This window comes from Medicago sativa, chromosome 7 (genome assembly GCF_051527215.1).
Source record: "Medicago sativa cultivar Bolivia chromosome 7, Bolivia_mono, whole genome shotgun sequence".
Classification (NCBI taxonomy): domain Eukaryota; kingdom Viridiplantae; phylum Streptophyta; class Magnoliopsida; order Fabales; family Fabaceae; genus Medicago; species Medicago sativa.
This window is the reverse complement of record NC_140755.1, coordinates 81739695-81763907: the sequence shown is the minus strand read 5'-3', so window position 1 is coordinate 81763907 and position 24213 is coordinate 81739695. Positions and strand designations below refer to the sequence as shown.

At 35.5% G+C, this 24213-nt stretch overlaps 1 protein-coding gene across 1 annotated transcript; it reads left to right on the top strand.

The window, feature by feature from the left end:
- The first annotated feature begins 7761 nt into the window (after positions 1–7761).
- Positions 7762–23544, top strand: ABH1 (ARM repeat superfamily protein). Its single transcript, XM_085724171.1, has 19 exons — positions 7762–7993; positions 8083–8142; positions 9110–9166; positions 10224–10295; positions 12237–12299; positions 12717–12893; positions 13015–13146; positions 14298–14364; positions 14655–14854; positions 15596–15666; positions 15996–16080; positions 18635–18703; positions 18884–19002; positions 20338–20476; positions 20684–21181; positions 21457–21756; positions 22440–22618; positions 22733–22844; positions 23126–23544. The coding sequence occupies exons 1-19, from the start codon at positions 7910–7912 to the stop codon at positions 23234–23236; spliced, it is 2595 nt and encodes an 864-aa protein (XP_085580297.1). The 5' UTR covers positions 7762–7909; the 3' UTR covers positions 23237–23544.
- Positions 23545–24213: the final 669 nt, after the last annotated feature.

The window sequence follows — 24213 nt, the reverse complement described above, 5'->3', positions numbered from 1 at the left end:
TCATCAAGAGAGTCCGTCGGTGTTATCATAACCTTAACCGTCTTTTTAAACGCGCAGTACCTAACACGCCCTTCAATTCTTGCAACCTCAGACATGTTTCACTTGACAAAAGCTTTAACAAAATAATCATAGATTAGAACAAAATTAAATGGAATGTAATAACGAATAAATCAAATGTGTAAACATTAATAAGCTATAAATAAGTATTGCACTAGTTTCAAGTCAATAAAAGTCATATTATCATATATATCAATATAAATTACATAATGTTACTTAGATATTGGCCACAAAAAATTGGCATTACAATTTTGACCCCAAAATATACGTCGGTGTAATTTCTACCAAAAAAAAGGACTAACACCGACAAAAAAATCACTCGATAAAGGCCAAGTGATTGGAGAAGATCAAGTGACATAAAATCTTCCTCATCTTCCGCAATAACTTCAAATTGTTGCTTTGGTTTTTCGGGAGTGTCCAACAAAATAGGCGCCGCTTTGTTTGATTCCTTTTGTGGTTTCGGCGGTTTGTTTCCACTTTCAATAGCCATGAGCTTTTGGAACAACTCATGTTGATCCAAATACTCATCTTCCCAAGTCACCGCATCTTCTTTCTTGTGATTGTGTCACTCCGTAGATGATGGAGGTAGTGGACAACCATTCTTCAAGTAAATAAGCACAAAGTGATTCGGAATTACCCCAAGGCACGTGATGGGAGTTTTTTGTTTACCTGACGGTGGTGGCCCTCTTAGTGGGAAAAAAGATTCCGAGTTACCAACTTCAAGATTTGTCAACACGACCACACACCTTTTGTAAACATTAGCAACAATGTGTCCCATGTCCGGAAAAGTCAACCACTTATCAACAAGATGTGCACAAATTTTTGTATTTGCAGGAGGATGTAAGCCATTTAAAATGTAGTTATAACGATCCTCACCCGCAAATACTTCAACATAATCATCTCTATGATCTTTCAATTCTTGAATAAGATGTGTACGAATCATGAGATGATTTTGTTCGGTTAAGCCCATGAACTCGGCTATAGCCCGGAATCCACAATGTCCATCGCCAATAACATCCACCACTTTTTCAATAAATGGAAGCATGAAGCGTGGCATATAATCAATAGGCCTCACAACCGGGATAACCTTAGGCTTTGGATACCGAGAAGGTGGTGGAAGTGGGGAAATTGGTGCTTTACCAAGACGAGCACCTTTTTTCCTTTTATATGATGATGTTGTTGGTGATGGTGACGGTTGACTTTCCGGATTTTGGGAATCAACAACCTTCCATGAAGAAGGGATCCGACTAGTCGATGTAATTCTTCCTTTAGTCCTCGCAATGTCCATTTTTTTCTTGGCTCCCTTGGTTGTTGCTTTTTGTGGTGGTGGAGACATCATGGTGGTTTCAGGAAATGCCAATTGCCACAAAGCCTCTTTGACTTCAAGTTTCATTTGGAAAGGGAGTTTCTTGAGACGTTCTACAATACCCTTCAACTCATCATCGACAGAAAAACCAACTTCATTACTTTCTTCGCCCATGTGTAACCTTTGCCAATGGTGGTGTATCTCATCCAATAAAATTGGTTTTTCTTCAAGGGGTTTAGTTGCAATTTCGCATGCATATGGTAGGCCGTAAGATGTCCTTTGAACACAACCACAAATTTTCTTGTCCATGCACAACGTTTCCCTACAACGTGACTCTTCCATAGCAATGTTGTCCAAAACATATCTAGACACATGACCACCTAAGCCGGAGTACAAAGTGACATCTTTGAATCTATGTTCCAACACGGTAACGCTCTGACCAAAGGTTGTTTGTATTGCAGTGAATGGAAGCAACAACATGTCATGTATTTTCTCCCAACAAGTACCCAAATCACCCACACTATTGTCCAAATATTTCTTCACCAAAGCATGAGCCGATTCTATCCTATTGGTGGATCTACAACCAGGATGCAACACACGGTCTGTCCATGCCCTCACTATTTTCTCCTTCATTTCATTCAAGGTGGTCATGGCATAGGCTAGGAAAGGTGGGAAATCACTACAAGCATCTTGGAACTCCACTAATGCATTTGCATATAACTCTTGAGTGGGCGATTCAACCATAGCTTTCCATGCCCTCATGATCTTTTTGACAACATCGCGATTACTCACCTCTTTCCCATCCTTTTTTCCCAAAGGATATTTACAATCTAAGACGCACCTTTGTTTAACATTTGCTTGCACATGAAAGTAACAATTCATTGCATAACTTTCCGGGAAAACAATTCCAACCGCTTTCATCAAAGATCCATCCCTGTCGGTAACGGTCACCTTAGGCATATTCATCTTTGACGTAAGAAGTTTACGCAACATTTTTAAAACCCAAACAAAGTTTTCCTCTTTCTCATGCATCAAGAATCCAAACCCAACCAAATATGTCAAATTGGTCGAAGTTACCCCAACTACCTCAAACATTGGCATCTTATACATGTTGGTTTTGTAGGTGGAGTCCATAACCAAAACCGTTGGAAAATTGTTAAACAACTTAATGGTTGTTGGATGAGCCCAAAAGATATCTTCGATTGTAGTACTTTCACTTTGTGTTCTTGAGTAATAAGTATAGTTGTGCTCCTCCAACTTCGAGATTAGATATTGCAACGGCTTCTTGTCACCTCTGTTTGCCTTCCATATTTTTTGACGTTCATTGTACACTTGCTTCACATTTGTCATGCAATGTGGTCTTTTGTTCTTCAAGTGTATCAAAATATTTCTTGGAAGCATCTTGCTCTTGGTCAAGTCACGTACAATTTTCTTGTCATCCTCCTTTAATCTACCGGCAAGAATGTGTCCTTCTAAAGCCGGCTCCATCGCATGGTTGTGAACTCCATTAAGAATGTTCAATCCCCATTCCTTTGTTTGCGTACTTTGATATCCACTAATCATGAACAAGCACCTGCATTTTCTTGAGCCCGTTGTCGCATGTTTCGGTTTTTTTTAGGCACTTTGTGAGCTCCACTCCTTTCACACACTAGGCGCAAAATTGGATGGATCAAGCTTGATCTTTGTGTAACTATTGTAAATCCCGCCTTATTTTCTTGACAACGTACCCACCCAAGCAATTCTTCTCTATCTTGAAACTTAACGTCGTCAGAAAAAAACCTAGCTGTGTCAACTTCGCGGGCTTGAAGTGGGAGGACACCGCGACTAACATATTTAGAAACTTCAACATGGACGGAAGCTCCATCAATGTTTGGTTTGTCTTCAACCTTAGGCGGTTTGACATCTCCGGAAATTTGGACAAAATTTCGTTTTGTCTCTCCCGAAACAACTTCCGCGTTCTCTGTCATTGCTATAATTAAACAACACAAAAATATGAATTAACAACTAACTAATGCATAAACATCAATGCCATAATGAACTAAAACAAAAAAAAACAAAAAAAAACAAAGAATTTTTTTTAAAAAAAAATGGCAGTAGCTGCCATTTTTTCGTTGCAAAATTTTTTCCTATGTATTCCTTGGTAGTTAACTACCGAGGTTTTCCTCGGCAGTAAGCTACCGATGTTTTCCTCGGCAGTAAGCTACCGAGATTCTCCATAACAGGGTTTTACGTAACTGACGTAGAAACCCATTGCATAACCAAAAAATAAACCGACAAAAATGCAAAATACCTGTTTTTTTACGTCAAAAGTGTGTTGATACATCCTATGCTTGATGCTTGAATCATTTTGGAGCAAGATTTGATTAAAAAAAAAAATTAGGATTTGGGGGGGATTGGATGAAGTTTATGGAAGGTGATGAGAAAATAGTGTGTAGGGGGAGCAGGTGACTGTTTCATCAGATGAAACATGTTTTCTCGGCAGTTAACTATCGAGGAATTCCTCGGTAGTTAACTGCAGCCGGGTTTGAATTCCTCGGCATTTAACTGCCGAGGGGGCAAAAATGTCTTTTACATGTGTGACACAACCATATGCAATGTGTCAACAACAATTTTCATACTTGAATGATGGAAGAAAGTTTCACCTCATTGAAAGGGTGTTCCTAAACACGAGGAGGTACAGGTACAATGTAGCAGCAGACAATCTTATTCCTTCCTACCTCACGTTTGTTTTAGATTTACAAGAAGCTAAGTACAAAGATGTAAGAAGATTTTCATCAAAGGAGACTCTAATGTAATTGCTGAAATCACGAGTTTAAGGTCGATGGACTGTTTATGTGATTCGATGTTGTTAAATCTACAAGAAAATGCTTATTAAAAAAAATCATTCATTCAAGATGGATTTCACGATTGAGGTTGGCAAAAGTGAAATATTTTCCTTGGCATAGGAAAAGTAGAAAAGTAGGTGTTTCATTTCGCTATTTTTTTTTTAGTTAAAGAATGAATGAATTGATGTATGAGAGAATAGCTTGAAAGCTATATATACAAGCTTATTGAAACCATAGTTTTAAAAATCGGACCGGTGATCGACTCGGTAAGGGTATTGGGTCACTGAGTCACTGGTCCAACCACTGGGTCAGTGGTTGAACCGCATGACTAAACCGGATTGAATCGGATGACTCGGTCATATGACTCGGTATATATAATAAATTTGTTTTTGTGTTAAACCGGATTGAATCAGATAATTTAGCCGTGTCTTTATAAAATTTTATGATGTATTTTCTTCAAAGTGCCTAATTATTCAATTTGAAATGTATCTATACTTTTTTAAAAGAACCAATACTAATACTGGTATTAAAAAAACTAATATTGTATAATGAATTTTCAAACAATTATTAAATAAAAATCTTCAATAATAATAATAATAATTATTCATTATTATTATTTGGTAAAAGTAGAGTAACCGATTGTGATTATCTAGGAAAGGCAAAAAGATTACATGATGAGACTTTATTGAAATTGAAAAGTCTGTGTCTAAAATCAATAAAACAAAACCAAACCAAATTGAAAGGACTCAGCCGCACACCTTCATCTTCTTCTCTCTTACCCCAAAGTAAGACTACATCTTCTCTAGATTTACAACTATTTATACCACATATGAGAAAACAAATGTTAGATTTAGATTCGTCTTATTTTCATCTTTCTTTTAACATGATTGCAACAACAATATGATGAATTTGAAAAAATGGGTTAACTGCTCCATCTACCATGCTCTACAACCGCTGGTTCAGTGCAGCCTAACAGTAGCAAGAACTTGTTTTCTCACCTTTCTTCTCGTTTTTTCCTTCGTTACTCATTGAACCGGTCCGGTTTAACGAACTCTCCGGTTCGCCGGTTTTTACCGGTTTTGGCCGAGTCACACCGGGTTCCACCGGTTCGATTGCACAGCCGATCCAATTAGTGACTTGAATCGGTCACCCATCCGGTTCACGGTCGGACCGGTTCGACCGGCCGGTCCGAGCCGGTTTTTAAAACTACGATTGAAACTATGTAAAAACTAAAACTAAGATAAGCTGTGAAACTAACTTAACAAAGGGGGCCCTATCTACACATCTAGCCCAATCCGAGTTAGCAAAACCATGATCAAACTATAAGCTGTTTTCATAAGTTATTCTGTAAAGCTTACAAAAATAAGCTGAAAATAACATATAGACATGCCATAAGTTGTTTCCTTAAGATCTCCCAAATCGTCTCACAAGTGCTTATAACATTAGACAACTGCAAATAAGACAATCCAAACATGCATGATTGACGTTTCCTATATTTCAAACCGGTTTTTATGTTTTTGCTTTTAGCTTGTATATTTTGTATGGTTAAGGAATCATCAATTTGACACATCATACTTATGATTTAGAAACCAAACCAGACGCCAAACCGACGAGACCTCTGGTTTATGCTTTAATTGCTTTAAATTGCTCAAACTAGGACAAAACAATGGTCCAACTGCTCAAATAATCGAACTTTAGACAATGTTGTTTTATGGTTCAACTAGTTGAACCATTAGGTTCAATTTTTAAAACATTGAGTCATACATTTTGATTGTTGAATCGAGATTGGACAGCTCACAATTCCAAATTTTGTAAATGGAGTCCAAAATTCAAAGTTTGATTGTGAGCTGTCCAATGTTAATTCAATGGTTTAACTTGGGGATTGTTTGATGGTGTGAATGCATGGAATTCAAATTCGCAAATATGTGCATGAATAGGTGTGTCTAAATATTTAGTTTCGTTTAGATTCTTTGATTGAGTGTTGGTAAACATGGATGTGAGACTCATTTCTAGGCCTCGTTAGGGATTTGGATTCTATGTAGTCATACAGTTGTAAATTTTAGTTGTTACATGAAGATAGGGCGACTAATACTTCGCTGTGTATTTTATAGTCAATTTGGTGAAGTTGGAATTGAGACGTTCAATCTTCTCCCAATAGTAATAGTTTGAATACCTTCACAGTGAAGGCTCCACCACACGGTCTGCTTTCTCTAACCTTATGGAATCTGAGTGTCCTTGTGAGAGGCCGAGAAATGTATGTAGCCTGTAGGTAATAATATTGGATTTGATTACTCTAAAGTGAACTTTAGAGAGTAGAGTAAGTCATTTCAATCATTTGTGAGAAAATCAACTTTTGGATTTTGATACTCCAACACATCCATGGTTTGCTATTCATAAGTAGTGGCGCATAGTATTAATGAATAAGATTATTGCTAAGATACAAAAATTAAATCCCTAATACTAGGAGTAATGTCACTTATTCTACGTAACTGAGCTTTTTACTTTTCAGCTTTGCAGACAAGTTGAAACAAACTTGAACACATGCATTTTGTTTTATGATTGGTCTACATTGAAAGCAAAATTGTCAATTGAGGATTTCAAAACTTGTACTAAATATTTGTTTTATGTTTGTTCAATTTTTTTTACTCTACAACACTATAATGCTCCATTAACTGCTATTTGACAACACTTTGTACAAAATGACCTATGGCGGGATAATAGGGATTTGTTCAAATTCTGCTAAACTATAACTCTACTATTTGACAATACTTTTTGAAAGTTGAACTGAACAAAAGTGATACATTTTTTCCCATTAAAATAGAACAGTTATCTCATTTATCGTGAACGACAAACATTTGGCACAACCACATATGGGCAGAACTAAATAGAACTAACTATCTATTTTATTCTTTTATGTTTTCTTTGATACCTCTTTGAATGAAATGAAAATGTTCCACTTTTTCTACATTAAGTTTTGATAGTTCTGCTCTGAATTTGCACCAAATATTATGGGCGTAATATCCAATAAGGAAGATGGGCGTCTTTTTCTGGAAGATTTACCTCATTCGGTTGAAATTAGCATCTCTGGTGCTATATCATTTCCATAGTATTGTTGACGGATACATGTTACATCACAGTTGAAGTAAATACAAAACATTTTCATACATTTTTTAAACTACCAATTTAGTCTATATTTTTGTAAATCATTCTCAAATTAGTCTCTGACTCTATTAATATTTCAAAATAATCAATGTCTTTGTCAACCGAATTATTTTAAACAAAGATATGAATTATTTTGAAATATTGTCAAAAGTTTCTCGATTAAATTCCTTTCTCTTTGTTTTTTTTTTCCTTCACATGACATGAGATTTAGTTGATAAACTTTGAACAAAGACAACGACCAAATTGAAATATTAATAGAATCAAAGATTAATTTGACAGTGACCTATAAAAACAAATACGAATTTGATAGTTTACTCAATTTTTTTTTTTTTTAAGGAATATCAAATATTTTTAATGAAATGAAAATCTGAATTGAATGACTACAAAATCTATCTAAAAGTGAAAATGGACACTGAACAGTACCACCACACTACACCAGCGTTGGTTTAGTTTAGGTAATTTGTTAGGGTTCAGCCGTTGAAGGTGAAATAGGGTTTTCGATCTATAATAAAACCCTACAAACTACTCCTTCACTCTGCAAGCTCATTCTTCATCAACGATGAATGGTTGGAGAAGCCTCATTCTACGGATCGGCGACAAGAGTCCTGAATATGGAACTTCCTCCGACTTCAAAGATCATATTGTTCGCTTTCTTCTTCTCTCTTTCGCTCTTTCCGCTCAACTTATTCTTCAATTCGATTCTCCTAACGCGCTTTTTTCATAATTTTTCAGGAAACCTGTTTTGGTGTCCTTCGTCGTGAGCTCGACCACTCCCAAACTGAGATTTTGGAGGTAAGTACTCAATTTCTGATGCTTATTGTTGCTTCAACAATTCAAATGTTTTTAATTTGCTTTTTCTTTTCATTATTAGTTTTGAGGCTTGTTCTATAAGTGTGTCACAATTTTTGACTGCTTCAAAAGAGCTTCTTCAGTAATTGATTTTAAGTGAATTGAGTAAGCACTTACTTGAAGCAGTCAAAAATTGATTCTGTCATCTACTTACAACTAGCTTTGATTTGTGTTCTATAAGCGTGTCACAATTTTTGACAAGAATTGGTTTTGAGTGAATTGATTCTGACTAAAAGAGAGTTGCATGTAAAGTGACTTGTGTTTGAATACTTTTATGTAAAAGTGAGTTGAATTATAAATTTGTGTGTTAGAATCAAGCCAAACATAATTTTAGAGTTAGAATTGCTTCTGGTACTTTGAAGAATAATTTCTAAGGCATCTAAATTAAATGTGAAACCAAACACCCTTATCCATTTGCTCTGTTGTGGAAAATACAATCACGAGTTAGTGCATATTTGGATTCGCAAGTGAGTTTGGCAGAACCACGACAAGCTACAGTGATTTTGCAAAAGCTACAGTTTTCAAGCTTCAACAAAGTCGCGGTGCCACTGTGATCTGGTTGAATCCACCGTTATTCCAAACATGCAATGAAAAGACTGATTTGCTTCAGAAATGTGTATGAACATTGAAGCTCGATTAAAATGTAGAACTAGACTATGTGGTAATTGGTATAAGGACTTTCTAGTTCTCTTTATGCATTTCCCTCTATTTTCAAATTAAAGTATTCATTATTTTTTATTTTGCTGTCATATGTTCAGTGTGTGATGCATTCCATCTTTTGACACCTGCTCACACACATACCGGTGTCCAGCGTGCCTTATAAATTGTTATCCATCATCTTTTTTTTCGTCACGACATGACACTTCAGTGTTTGGTATCATGACATGTTTACTTTATTGTCTTCATGCAGTTCCTTCTCACATGTGCTGAGCAATTGCCTCACAAGATTCCTTTCTATGGAACCCTGGTAAAGATTTTCTTCTCTCTTTATCTCTCTTGAACTGCAAATGACTTGCATTATTCACTTCACTGTATGTTCTAATATTTTTTTTTTCTGAATTAGGACATGTATGTAAGCGTTCATGCATGTTTCATAGTAGGACATGTATGTAATTGTTCATGTATGTTTCATAGATATAAGATGTTCTTATTATTTATTATTAGTGGGTATGTGTGTTTGTTTGTGCGTGTTGTGTTTTCGAGGTTGATTTATATGTGTGAACATGCTGTACTAATTTGATTAATCAGTATGAAATTGGTCACCACTAAGTTATGACAGTGGAAGTCTATCTAATTATTTAGGGGATGATTTACATCAGAAATTGTCGTTGTGGTATATGGTAGTTTATCTGATCAACCAAATGTACTAACTTTCCCACTTTTTCCCTGTACTATTTAATTTTCAATTGCAAACCTAATCAATTTTATATTGCACAAGTTTGTTACTTGGCTGCTCTGCGAATGTCAACTGTCCTTTAAAATTGGAACAAACATTGGAAACACCGCTATAGCTTATATATATGTATATGGTTAAAGATATTTATTTAAATATCCATTGTTCATATTTTCTATTATTTTATCACTTAAGACAGCATTTTAGTTAAATTTTATTATGTTCCCTGCGTCATGATGGATTTGTTTCACTAAATATGTGTATAATATCTAACGGACATGCCTTTCAAAGTTGGAGTGCATATAGCCTGCAGGTTTTTGAAAAACAAAAAGCTTTTAAATTTTTATAATGACGTGATATAGTAAAAGAAGCAACATAGTTTGTAGTTTGTCACATTTGTTCGCTTTGACTTATATTCTACCATTATTTGATGCATTTTGCAACAAATGCCAAATATTTATATCGGTTTACTGTAATTATCCTGTTTCCAATTTTGTATCTTCTATTTTTTTCACATCTACTTACCATCCCAATTATGTATTATGAATTTCCTTGTACATCTCGAGTAGTTTCCAAATTCCAAATTTAGTTTCTGAGCTTCCTACGGTTCCTACTTATACATTTTATTCAGATTGGCCTGATAAACTTGGAAAATGAGGACTTTGTGAAAAGACTGGTGGAGCAAACTCGATCTAAATTTCAGGTTAGTGATTAAGCCACTGAGGCTACTATAATTCGTTTAACATTAGTTAATAATTCTTAACCTTATGTTGCATATTAGAATTTGAAATTTAAATGTAGTTTTTTTTTCTTCCAGTTTTGACAACAATGTAGATTGCTTGCCAAATGGATCATTTAGTATTTGATTTGGAAAGCTACTTTTATAGATTTTTTTTAAGGTTTCATATTTGTTGATGTTTGATAAAAAAACTATTATTCAAGTTAGGAGCAGAGGTTGTCACCATTTAATCCAAAACTGCCAACGTTGGTCGTAGGTGTATGACATGGCAGGTTTGATGCTATATGCTATAAAAATATTTAGGACTAGGAGTGGGTATGATGGGTTGTCCATTGAGGTGCCATACCACCTGCCACAAGCGAAGTTGGAATCTCATTTTCGCTCCTTTGCATTCGACGGGCGTGCAATTTTTGGAGTGTTTGTCTTACGACCATGTCTGTGATACAAAAACCGTTTACTTCACCCAAAACACTCATTGCCTATTTCACATGCTAAGGTTGTCTTGACTGAGTGGAGTAGGTTCCCTACTCTCTCAAACTGCACTTGAATAGGCACAAAGCTCATCAAAATCATGATAGCCACAAAGCGCATCAAAATCATGTTTAGTCATCATACCATCCAACATTAGTTTTCATAGAATTTGTAGTTGGGCCTAACACAAACCCACAAAACCTTGTGGGGTGAGGACTGCGCCCAGTTATAAACACTTGTGCATGCCATCTCTTATCCGATGTGGGACCCATATGCCCAACACTATTGGGCTTGGTGCGTGGATATATATGGTGGGTGACCCGGAAACCTGATAGCAGGTGACCCAAAGGATCTTGGAGGAGGCTTGGATACCATCTTAGAGTTTGTGGTTGGGCCTACACAACCCCACAAATCCGGCTTGTGAGGTGAGGACCGCCCCACTTATAAACACTTGTTCAGGCCATACTCTTATCCGATGTGAGACTCTTTAACAAGTTTGATGTGATATTGTCATTAGTAATTTCATATTTTAACTATGGCCACTGCATTTGCACTTCAATTCCTGGAAGGTGGTAAATAATGGGAGACTGGTGTGGTGGTGTCAGGAATCATCACGTAATAAGGGCACAACTTTTAGCTGTTGAATGTTCTTCAAATTTATTTTCTTAAATACGAGACTATGGACCATTCAACTAAGAAATAGGAGCATATAGCTCAAACTAATTAATGTTACTAATAGCCACAAAAAACAATACAAAGACGAGGATCCAGTTAGACAAAATTAAAGGCCGTATAATGAGTTAATTTTTGGATGAAGGAGTATTACATTTTTCTTGCAGTGAATTGATTTATTTAATTGTGACAATCAATTACTACCATGTTTATTTTCATTAATTTTTTATAATACGAAATTGACATCTTTTCTTCGCTTCATCCAAATTTATAAAACTCCAGTCCATTTTGGCCTGCCACCATTGGCCACTATACTTGATTGGCAATTCTGATTATTTTTTATTTTGTGGGTTATTGGCAACTCTGATTTAGTCATTAATGATATGAAATTAGTGGGAGTTTTGCTGATGGTGATTCTCTTTTCAAAGGTGTTTTAGCCTTTGACAAGAATACTGTAATAAATGTATGCGCGACCTTGTGACCAATATGTAACTAGACACCAACACTACCTCAGTTGACATGTTATCACGTCACACACCTTTGTTTTCATCTCCATTGCGGTATGAGCTGTGATTAACATTGGCATTTTGATCCTTTTGTAATCAATGAAATCAGATTGATATGTTTAATAATTGAATATAATAAGATATTTGAGTTTTACTTTGACCTGTTAATGTCTCTGCCAAATCTCTTTGATGTATTTCATATAATTATACTCTTCTATGTTTCTCAGTTGTTGTTGTTGTTTGATTCTTAATTTAGGATGCTCTAGATACTGGAAACTGCAATGGAGTTCGTATTTTAATGCGGCTGATGACTGTTATGGTAAGTATTGCCATTGTTGTTTTTTGTAGAAAAATAGTGTACTTTGACTGACTGTAATTGTTCACAGGTATATTCTGTACGGTATGAGGTAGTTAGGAAGTCCTTCATTTTTTCACCATGGGTTCATTTTACTTCGATAAATGATTGTCCCCTGCTGCATTATCATTTACATGCTCTTAAACTATTGTATAGTTGGCTTGTAATTCTTTTTGCCATCATTAATATTTTTGATATGTTCATGTACTTGTACAGCTTATTTATTTTCCTACTCCCTTGCAATTCCAAATATATTCACATTTTATTTTCTATTCTTGTTGTCTTACTATTGCTGTTGTCATGCTTTGTGGATTGTGTTTATAGTATATACAGCTAATTTTATTTTCGTTTTTTTTTGTTGCTTTCTTTTAAATTCTTTAGATGTGCAGTAAAGCTCTTCAACCAAATTCTCTAGTGGATGTCTTTGAAATATTTTTATCATCAGCTGCCACAACAGTAGATGAGGAAAAAGGGAATCCTTTATGGCAGCCATGTGCTGACTTTTACATAACTTGCATTTTATCATGCCTCCCATGGGGTGGGGCTGAACTTGTTGAGGTAATTACATGATGCCAAAACAGTATTCTTACATTCCAAGTTTTAAAAAAAAAAATTACAGTATTCATTTCATTACTCACCAATACTCTCTTCCACTGAATGGCATGTCATCTGTTCACAGCAAGTTCCTGAAGATATTGAGAGAGTAATGGTTGGTATAGAAGCTTATTTGAGCATCCGAAAGCATACTTCTGACACTGGTTTATCCTTTTTTGAGAATGATGATGAAATCGAGAGAGATCTTAATAACAAGGTTGGCTTCTGTTTGCTAATACTTAATTACAAGTTCTTTGTCTGTTCTTTGAGCAACATGTCAATGTTATTATTCTCCCAAATGTAGCTTTTATATGATTTGGGTCTTGTTGTATCACATAATCACATTTAGTGAAGGTATAACAGAACTTCATAAGTTTACCATACTATCAAATGTTGGTTTTGGTTGACAAGTATAAACTAAGATATGAAATATCTCACATTCAGGTTTACAAATGTACCTGCCTAGACTCGTTAAGCCAATTAAAAGGACCTCCCAATTTTAGATCATTTACATTGATAGGCGGTTGTGCATTTGAGTCTCTCTACCTAAATGTTGAAAAGTACTAGCAACACACTCTTTCCAACACAATTTTTTTTTTCATTAGTTGAAATTAAGACGGTGTCCACTATCTTGAACATTGGTTCCACTAAATTATGTTGGCCCCACAATTTTAGATTATTTACATTGATAGGCAGTTGTGCATTTGTGTCTCTACATAAATGTTGAAAAGTACTAGCAACACACTCTTTCCAAAACAATATTTTTTCATTAGTTGAAATTAAAATGGTGTCCACTATCTTGAACATCGGTTCCACTAAATTATGTTGGTCCCACATTTATTTTGCGGGGCCTATAAAATGTTGTTGGACTACGAGTTTACTCATGGGATCGCATGATCCGGCAATTCAAACTCCTTTACTGTGCTGCATTGCACTTAGGATCAGACACATGAAAGTTCATAGTGGAATGTGTTTTTTCGCTATCCATGCGAGGGATTGCGAGTTTGTTTCAAGTTCTGTGCAGTTGGGGAAGAGGGAAGCCATGTTAGGTTTTCACAAAATGACTTAGGTTTTCTAATTTTTAAAAAACTTACCCATGTTTTAGAAGACCCCGTTTTTTAAAATAAAACTTGCTTATACTGTTACCATGACAGAACCGAAAAACAGAGGAAGGATGGATTCTTTGAATAACATTGGCAATCTGAATTCCACTTTTGCTGTAACTCAAAAATAACTTTTTTTTCCTTCAAATAATTGTCAAAAAATGAAAAAATGATTGCTCTGTTATTTTATGTCTATTTATTATCCCCTTTTATAAGTTGCTCAAAAGGGTTTAAAGCATATTATTTTTGCTGGGCTATTTTTTAGGATTTTTTGGAGGACTTATGGGATAGAATACAAGTTTTGTCAAGCAATGGATGGAAAGTTGAAAGTGGTAAGTTTAATCGTTATGCAAATTTTAGCAGTGTATTTTAATGCAGTTAATCAAGTACATGATCAATAACTATATAAGGGAACACACATCATCCAATGCATTACTAATATATGGGTTATGTCACTTCAGAATGAACTAATACGGTTGAGCAAATCCATTTTGCATTCTCTTTAAACATATCAAGAGCAGATAGTTTATGTGTATATGGGCTGTTGTGTCATGCTCATCAACTTTGTTTTTTCCTCGTGTTTTATTCACTGCCTGATTATGTTTACTGTTTTAATTGTTAGTTCCAAGAACTCATCTTTCCTTTGAAGCTCAGCTGGTTACCGGGAAGTCCCATGCATTTGGGACAGTAAGCTGCTCCAACTTACCAAACTCGCCTTATGTTCCTTCTGGGGTATCTTTTGGTAAAGAGAAGCATGAGGCAGAATTAAAGTATCCTCAAAGAATACGGCGGCTAAATATATTTCCATCCAGTAAAATGGAGGTGATTTGCCTTCTCTATGACATTTGTCCTGCATGTTTGCACTAATTTCCTTTCTTTTAATCTTCCTTATTGAAACTTATCTCTTTTCCATTTCATTGCTATTCACATGGGTTTTCATATTCAAAAACCAACTTTTGATTTTTTATAATGTTTACTCACTGATTGATGGTGTTTCTATTGTTTGAGACGGTAAAATAATTGGTACATATTTTCTTGAAGCATTTATTTATTGATTTAATTTATATACACTGTCGGTGTAAATGTTTTTTAAACTGTCAATTAAACATAACCATCATATTATTAAAAACATTTGACTTTAGCCATTATGATTTCTACAGTCACACATGAGTGCTTTGTCGACAATGTAAATTTTTTTACGCCGACAGCATATGAAAATGAATCTCTTCATTTATCTGGTTTACATTTTTTTGGCTTAGCCTTAGTCTACAAAACTTCCAAATCTTATTGCAATGATGAAGGTGATTTGTTTTGATGTACTTTGTTGTTAGTTGGGAAGGTTTCATACAGTCTGCTTTTGTACATCTCTCGTTTTTCTCTCTCTTCAAATCACAAGCATCAGACTGCTTTTTGCATGATGGCCGGCTGATTATTTCCGGAACAAATGAAACTTTTTTGGGGTTCATATGTTATTGTAATATTTAGGCTAGATTTATATTAATTCAAATTTCACTTTTGCTAACCACATAACAGATTCAATATAATAAATCTTTTGGATGACAGGATCTGCAGCCTATAGATCGATTTGTGGTGGAAGAGTATCTCTTAGACGTGCTTCTGTATTTCAATGGCAGGTTAGTATACTCTGCTAAATTTCTTTATATTAGAATATTAACAGTGATGATGTGGTTAGAATAGAGGTGCAAACAAGGAACATATTAAGATACACACACATCATGCTCTGCCAATTTTGTCTAGTTAACTTTTATTTAATTTTAATTCCATGAGTGGTTTGGTAACATCAACAGAAACTTAGGGTTTTGTCCATTTATTTTATTAAGAGTTTACTAGAAGCCGTTTGATCCTTTGTTTATACTTCATCTATTTTTTTTTACACTTTTCGTGTTAAAATGTTCTCAACGTATTTTTAACTATTCTCATTTTTGGGTTCATGCAAAGCTAGTCGAAAGGAATGTGCTTCTTTCATGGTTGGTCTGCCGGTTTCCTTCCGATATGAGTACCTCATGGCTGAGACAATATTCTCTCAGGTAATATAGTGTAAAGTTGCAATCTATTTTGCCCCTTTTGTGTGTAATCTCTGTGCTTTGACATTAGAAAGTTATTTATAAATTGTAGAAGCTTGCATTGGTCCTCAACACGGGCCTTCAGAAGCTCAACATAAAGATATTACTCTTCATTGATGTGTTGAGTAATGCTTAAAGTCTAACGAATGTAAAAACAAAGAAAAGAAAGAAGCTTTTTCTCTTAGTATAGGATGTCATAACTTGATAGTGAATAGCGTTTTCCACTACAAGTTTCCAAACTGCAATGCCATAAGGCGACATCATTCCTCATTTGCACTCTCAAGTGACTGTGCCTATATTTTGGGCGACTTTGTCTCTACACCTTACTCAGGCGAGAATATTTTGGGCGTTGGTCTTGGTGATTGATTCTAGGAAGAAAAAGTTAGAGGCTATGAAGCATGGATACGGACACGGGACCGCGAATAATTTGAGAAAATCACATAATTCAGTGCAAGTATATGTGTCGGTGTCGTGTTGGTGTCGGACACGACACATGTCCGACACCGGGACACACCTAATCCGAGGAGTGTCCGTGCTTCATAGGTTAGAGGCAATTTTGCAGAGATACTTTGTACTATATGTTAGTGCATGACGTTATCAGTCCGTGGTAGCTGTGCATGACGGACAACCACTATACCACTGATCATAAACATACAGCATGGTTTATACTACACACGTGTAGTGAATTATTCAAAATAAATGGCATTTTTAGTCAAATGTCAGTCTAAACACATAATCAGAATAAAGAAGGAAGATGATGGAATATATTTAATGAAATAAAGAACAGTGAGGGCATGACAATGAAGAAGACTACAATACAAACAAAAATTCAACAGAAGGTTTTGAGAATACAATACAGAAACATAAATTGAACAGAACTCATGTTTAAGCAGCAGGTGTGTCCAAAGGGACGGATTTAAAAATAGAGCAATGAGTGTGTGGTGGTCAGAGCAGTGGGTGAGCTTGAGTAGGATTACTTCCTGCAAATATTAGGTCATGGGTCGATTTCGAAACAAAGATAATTGAGGTGTCCTTCCTAAATAATGACAATGGTAGAGTCTTGCCTTAGCCCGTATGTGTTTTGAGCACATGTAGAGAAGACCGATAGAAGCAATAGTTATCGGGCCAGACCAAGTAAATGTATAGATTGATAAAGGTAATGGAAGGAGATCAAGACAAACTACAGATAAAATATTTAAGAGATGGATTTAAGTTAACTAATTAGGGCTATGAAAAATTCCGCTACTGTCCAGAACCCGTCTCACCCACCCGTAAAGAAAATTAGGTATATGGGTGTATGCAAATGGATTTACAGGTTTGTTAAACTTGTTTTTCAGTTTGGGACAGTATATATCGGGCGGGTTCCAATGGAAGAAATTGAATCCATCAGAATGCACACCTGACCGAAATGCTTCAAATATTTGAGAAGTAACTGATGTGATGACAACTCACTCACTGTTGCCCCCTGCTTTATTTGTAATTAAAATGCAGCAGCATGCTGCTTTTTTGGCAATGCAAGCCCCAACGTGTGATTTTCACTGCTGTGAATTTATAATGTTTAAGTACAACAACTGAGTCAGAGTGTGGGAGAGTAGGAAGACTGTGACTTGTGAAATAATACTCTAGGTAGAAGAAAATAGATATGCAGTAGTAGGAAATAAGCATTAATTAATGCAAAGGGGAGTAACAGTAATGATATTCGCTTCATCATCTTTTTATTTTATATATTCCTTCCATAATCTCTGTGAAAACATTGTTTAATCCCTATTTTTGTTTATCTTTGAGTGAGGAATATTCCTTCCATCATCTTTTTGTCTATCTTCGAGTGAGGATTTTTTTTGTTCTAAAAGACACGGCAATGCTAAGCACTTAAGTTACTAGCTCTCATTAATGACAACTAAGGCGACTCCAAGTTTGTAGAACACGGTGTAGATGGTGATGCCATTGAGGCCACCCCTTGGGAGTACAACTTCTCTGATAAATCCACTTACATATGACAACAATGCGATGTATGGTGCTATCATCGAGTACATGTCTCCAATAAGAGCACCTCAATTTGGTATTAAAGATAGTGCTTCTTGGTTAGAATCACCAACCCATCTTCTTTTGAGTCTTCAAGTCAATCTTCATTTTACATTACATGGACAAATTTCATCTGGGTGGCTCTGAAAATCCCACTTGGATAATGGACTCTGCCATCTCTGATACCAACTCGTCTATAATCAGATATGATTTGTGATAGGAAAAAGGGCTGTATGTTCATGTAGCCGACTCACCTTGTGGAAAAAGGCTTTGGTTGGTTTTATTATAATTAAATTGTTCAATTTGAACTAAAATATGTGATGCAAATTAAATGCACGAACATGTTTTACTTCATATTTTGATTTGACTGAATTTTGTTTCCTTGTATTTTTTATTTGAATATGCCATATTATGCCTGACACATTTAATAATTTTAAGAACAATAACAACAACAATAATAATCATAATAATAATACTCTCGCTCTGACTCTTGCAGCTGCTGATGCTTCCACAGCCACCTTTCAAACCAGCGTATTACACACTGGTTATTATTGACCTTTGTAAGGTACTTTCTAGTCGACTTAACATTGCTGACTTTTTTTCTCAATCATTGAGGGATTGTTTTTTCTTTACAATTTTATACAGATTGCAATTTTACTTGTTTCTTCTTTACAATTTTATAAAGATTTCAGTTTCACTTAATGTTTGGTGCTTATTGCTTTCTAATCTTGTGGCTATGCAATAGGCTCTTCCTGGAGCTTTTCCTGCAGTTGTTGCTGGAGCAGTTCGCGCTCTCTTTGAAAAGATTGCTGATTTGGATATGGAGTGCCGAACAAGACTAATCCTTTGGTTCTCACACCATTTGTATGTTCCAACTTTCTGCAATTTCTATTTCAGGATTCACTCCTCTTTTGAGACAACATGCAGCTGTTCATATTCTGTTTTATGTATATCTTGTTTTCCTCCCTGTTCCTTCACTAATAGTCTCCACTTTAAAAAAAAAGTCATGTCTAAGCTTCCATTGAGTTTATTTGCTAAAGTTGCAATAGTTAAATTGTGTTACTTGTGGTCCGACAGACAATATTCGCAATTCTCACATTAAAATTCATTGCACTGGCTATGTTAGTTAGTACTTATGAAATTGGTGAAGTGAAACTGTTTTATCTTATCTTACTCCCATTTCATGCCAGTATGCATCAAAATCTCAATCTTATTTCAATGAATCATAGATATTTTTCCTTTCTGGTAAAAGAAAAATAATATGCGGTGCCATGGTATACATCGGCAAAAACTTAATTCATGCATATATTGGCATGGGGCAATTATGAAGCAATTAGTTTATTAACTGCAAAATGATCAACTGGTCATTAGTAATTTAGCTCATACTCATCACAACCTTTCTTCATTGACCTTCAATACAACTCATTCAACTAAATGGTCAAAATAAATGGGAAAAAGGTCAAAGTTCAACTCAAGTAACTGAACAGAAGTTGGGAATCTCAAGCTGGAGATCTGACATTTGTAAACTCTGATCCATTCTTCAATTTTACTGGAATTTCCTTTTCATAGACTGTTGGAAATGACGATTGTCCATCGTTAATAATCAAAGGACTAAATTTTTAAAAGGGTACAGTTACTCAAATCATAATCATGATGTTTTTTTTTTTTTTTTTTATCTCTGCTCTATGATTTGTATTGGTCAAAAAGAAAGTGAGATCTCGTGGCTCAACTTATGAGGAAGTTCAGAAATGGTTCTGGTGGTTCAGTGATGAGGTGGTTGATGTTTATATTGGAGCTTGTACTCAGCCTTGAACACTGTTTTTTGCATTTTTCAAGAGCCTAGGATGAATTTGTTGGGGGAATAAATGCGTGTATTGTGTTTGAGTACCCCTATTCATAATTGATATTTATGAGAAATTGGTGGTGATTGCTGAGGTAGAAAGGTTTATGATAATGTTGATGGATAAAATGGGAATACTTGTTGGGATAATGTATAGCTTATAGCTCTGGCATAATGAGGAACGAATAACTGTTTCCTTCATTTACTTTATCTAGATGAGTGTTGAGCAATGGACTAACATAGGCATGGGCAAACTAAAATATATTTTTACCAGTTCTATTTAATTTGAAAAGTGTAAAGTTGCATCTTTATTCTCTAGTTCATTCATGTTCAGATTGATTGATGGTTTCTCTATACAGGTCAAACTTTCAGTTCATCTGGCCTTGGGAAGAGTGGGCTTATGTGTTAGATCTCCCGAGGTGGGCCCCTCAACGTGTCTTTGTTCAGGAGGTTTTGGAGAGGGAAGTTCGCTTGTCATACTGGGACAAAGTCAAACAGGTAATTATTCATTACTGCATTGCCACTTGTGGTTTGTTGTGTGGTTATGGTCCGTATTGGAAAATCATAAAAGAGTATGGAGTATGGAAGTCTCACTATAGATTTTTGTTGTTTATGATAAGCAATTAAATGAATAGGCTTTAGTCTGGTTTCATGAAATTGTCATATTGATGTTTCCAATGGTACCTTTCATTATATTTTGTATAGAGCATTGAAAATGCACCTGGTTTAGAAGAATTGCTTCCTCCGAAGGGTGGACCGAATTTCAATCTTGGTGCAGAAGATGGTAAAGAAAACAATGAACACCTGCTGTCTGGACAGCTCAACGACATGGTTAAAGGGAAGGTACCTGTCCGTGAAATAATCTCATGGATTGATGAAAGTGTGTTTTCAAATAATAGTCTAGAAGTTACACTCAGAGTTGTCGTACAAACTCTTCTCAATATTGGATCCAAGAGTTTCACTCACTTGATAACTGTATTAGAAAGATATGGGCAAGTCATTTCAAAAATATGTCCTGACGAGGACAAGCAAATTATGCTGATAGCTGAAGTCAGTTCTTTCTGGAAGAGTAACACCCAAATGACAGCAATAGCGATTGACCGAATGATGAGCTATCGACTTGTATCAAATCTGGCAATTGTGAGATGGGTCTTCTCAGAAGAAAATGTCGAGCAATTTCATACAACAGATCGTCCATGGGAGGTACTTAATCTAGCTCTTATCGATAATTCATTTGTAGTTCTTGTCTACTATACAGTGGTTTGGAATTATGTCTTTTGCTTTTGATTGTATTTTGGCATGGTCAGCTTTGGATGACTAATTCTTTTTATCATTTTCAAGTGCTGGAAGCAATACATGTTGTTGTTTGTGTTCTGATCATGATGGTTAACCAAATCATAACATATTTGAATTGTTTGATCCTTGCCATACATACTTTATTTTGTTTTGTAATTGCCACCTTGTTTTTCATCCAACAGGTTCTTAGAAATGCAGTAAGCAAAACATACAACCGTATTTCTGATCTAAGGAAAGAAATAACATCTCTTAAAAGGAATATTTCATCAGCTGAAGTAGCTGCCAATGAGGCAAAAGCAGAGGTAGATGCTGCAGAGTCAAAACTAGCACTTGTGGATGGTGAACCAGTTATTGGGGAAAACCCTGCAAGGTTGAATAGATTGAAATTGCGTGCTGAAAAAGCAAAGGATGAGGTGGTATCTATTCAAGAATCTGTAGAAGCTAAGGAAGCTCTTCTTGCCCGAGCAACTGATGAAAATGAGGTAATTGATGTAAAATTTGTAATGGTTAATAGTCTGGAGACACCTTTCCTTATCAAAGGCGACACTTGAAATGCCACTTCCTTCTCTTTGGACATAATTTTATTATGCTGATGTACACTTGCCATTTGGAAATGCTTGAAAAAATCATGTGCCAATAGTATGATTCTAGTTTAGAAATATTCACTCTCTCTAGTGACTCAGACTATATCATGGCCATATATAGCGTTTCTAGGTGTTAGAAGTTCTTGGTGAATAGGGAAGGATGATGTTAAATAGATAAATATAGGGTTAGGTTATTTGTACACAACTCCATATCTAATGTGGTTGATTTGGCAAAATTGCGCTAAGAGTGCAGAAAATGATATATTATAAGACGGGTGGTAAGTATGCAATGATGGGAGAAAATAAATCCTCCTTAGCAGTTAAAGATGGTAAAATAGAAACTGGATAAGCACCTAACCACTTCTATATTCTGTTTGCTGTATTGTTTTATGGCACTTAAAATAGTATATGACTTTGTATTTTCTTCACTTTCATTTGTAGTTGCCACTTGTCTCTTCTACTCATTTGATTTATAATTTGGTTTTGGTTCGAGGGGTCTCTGACCCATTTAATTTGGACTGCCTCTTAAAGTTTTGTTTCTCATTGTATTTTCCTTCCATGGGTGCTTTTTGTTCACACAGGCATTGTTTCTCTTGTTATTTAAAAGCTTCTCAAATGTTTTGACGAATCGCCTTCCCAAGGGATCTGGAGCTAGAACACTTCGCGAATGGAAGTCTACACAAGTTGAAGAGATGGCAGTTGATCCTGAAGAGTCGTCAACAATGGAATTAGACAATGAGAATCAGATACCTCAAAACAGGTTCCGTGTCTGTCCTTATCTTACCAAGATAGATATTGCACAACAACCAAATTATACATCTTGTGGAATAACTATTACTATGTATTAACTTTGGCTTCTTAATCTATTCTACAGTCAGTCAAATGGTGGGAAGAAAAGTGTTGCTTATAATGTAGGTGAAAAGGAACAATGGTGTATCACTACTTTGAGTTATGTGAAGGCCTTTTCTAGGCAGTACGCTACTGAGGTAATGTTTATTTAAGTGCTTGCATTTGAATTTTGAACATAATCGTAGCAAGTTATGAATTCAATATGAACAAAACTTTGCAACTCAGACCTCTTTTTTTAGGTGATTAGATTGCTTCTCGATTTGTGTAGTACTTGTGTCACATAATTATATTTTATACTTTGTTTTTGCAAATATCCAAATCAATCTAATGTTTCTGCACAGCTCTCCTCAATTGTTCTAGTAGCATCCCTGAAAAAGATTTCTTATCGTCTTACATGTCATTTGTATTGTTTATGCAGATATGGGCCCATATTGAAAAGTTGGATGCAGAAGTACTAACAGAGGATGCACCTCCTCTTTTTCGGTCAGCTGTTTGTTTTGGTCTTCGAAGACCAATTAACGAGGCTTGATCAATTTGTTATTTATCGTCTGTTATTTTTTCTAAACTAGTCTAAATCTATTCTTTGATCTGATGGATAAGTGTTTCCTTAGTTGATCAAAAGAAGAAAGCTGTATGCTCTGGTGTTGTAAATGACAAGGTTTGTATTATTAGAAGTTTAGATTATGATGGTACTTGAGTACCTCTGTATATTGTTTATTTCGATAATAGGTACTAATTGGAACTAAATTTATCGAATTAAGTTTGCATCACCTGTTGAGGTTGAGGTTCAAACCGGCAAGTAAGAAAAAAGAAGAGCCTAAGTAATGTTTTGTTGTATACATTGTGATTATTGCTAGACTCAAACCTCCGTTTATATGGTTTATATTTGTACCAAATACCTCACCAGATTTAATTTAGAGTAATGATATTTTTACATCTATTTTGTGACAATTTTTCGGACAACTTTCTTATTCTCTCCTTTTATTGGTCAAATATAATAGAGAAAAAAGAAGTGAAAGAGTAACAACATAACAAGAGTATGAGAGAGAGAAACTTATATAAAAGTTGGATTGTACATATACTCTTAGGTGACGGCTAGGACGAGGGAGAGGATAGGTCCCTCACCGGTGAGGTAGTAAAAAATACCATTGGATTAGATATGTGGTCTAGATTAAACATAAGGAACACAGACATCTCTCCACACACAATTACTAACATACCATAAGTTTGATCTAATCTCACCCGTTAGATCAATCTCAGACACACCATAACATAGAGTCCATCCTTTTCTCATCTGACAGCCCAACCCAGATGCTAAACTCCGCTGTCGTTATCTCGCCGCGCCACCGATGTCCGGCAGGTTTCCGCCGTCAAACATGTCTCCACCATTTCAAAAACCCACTGTTTAGAATCACACACCCTTCACTCTACCCCCCATCAGTTCGCCTCCACCGTTCCAAGATTTAGTTTTATGTGAAATCCATTTTTTGTTTTACTATTTGAGTG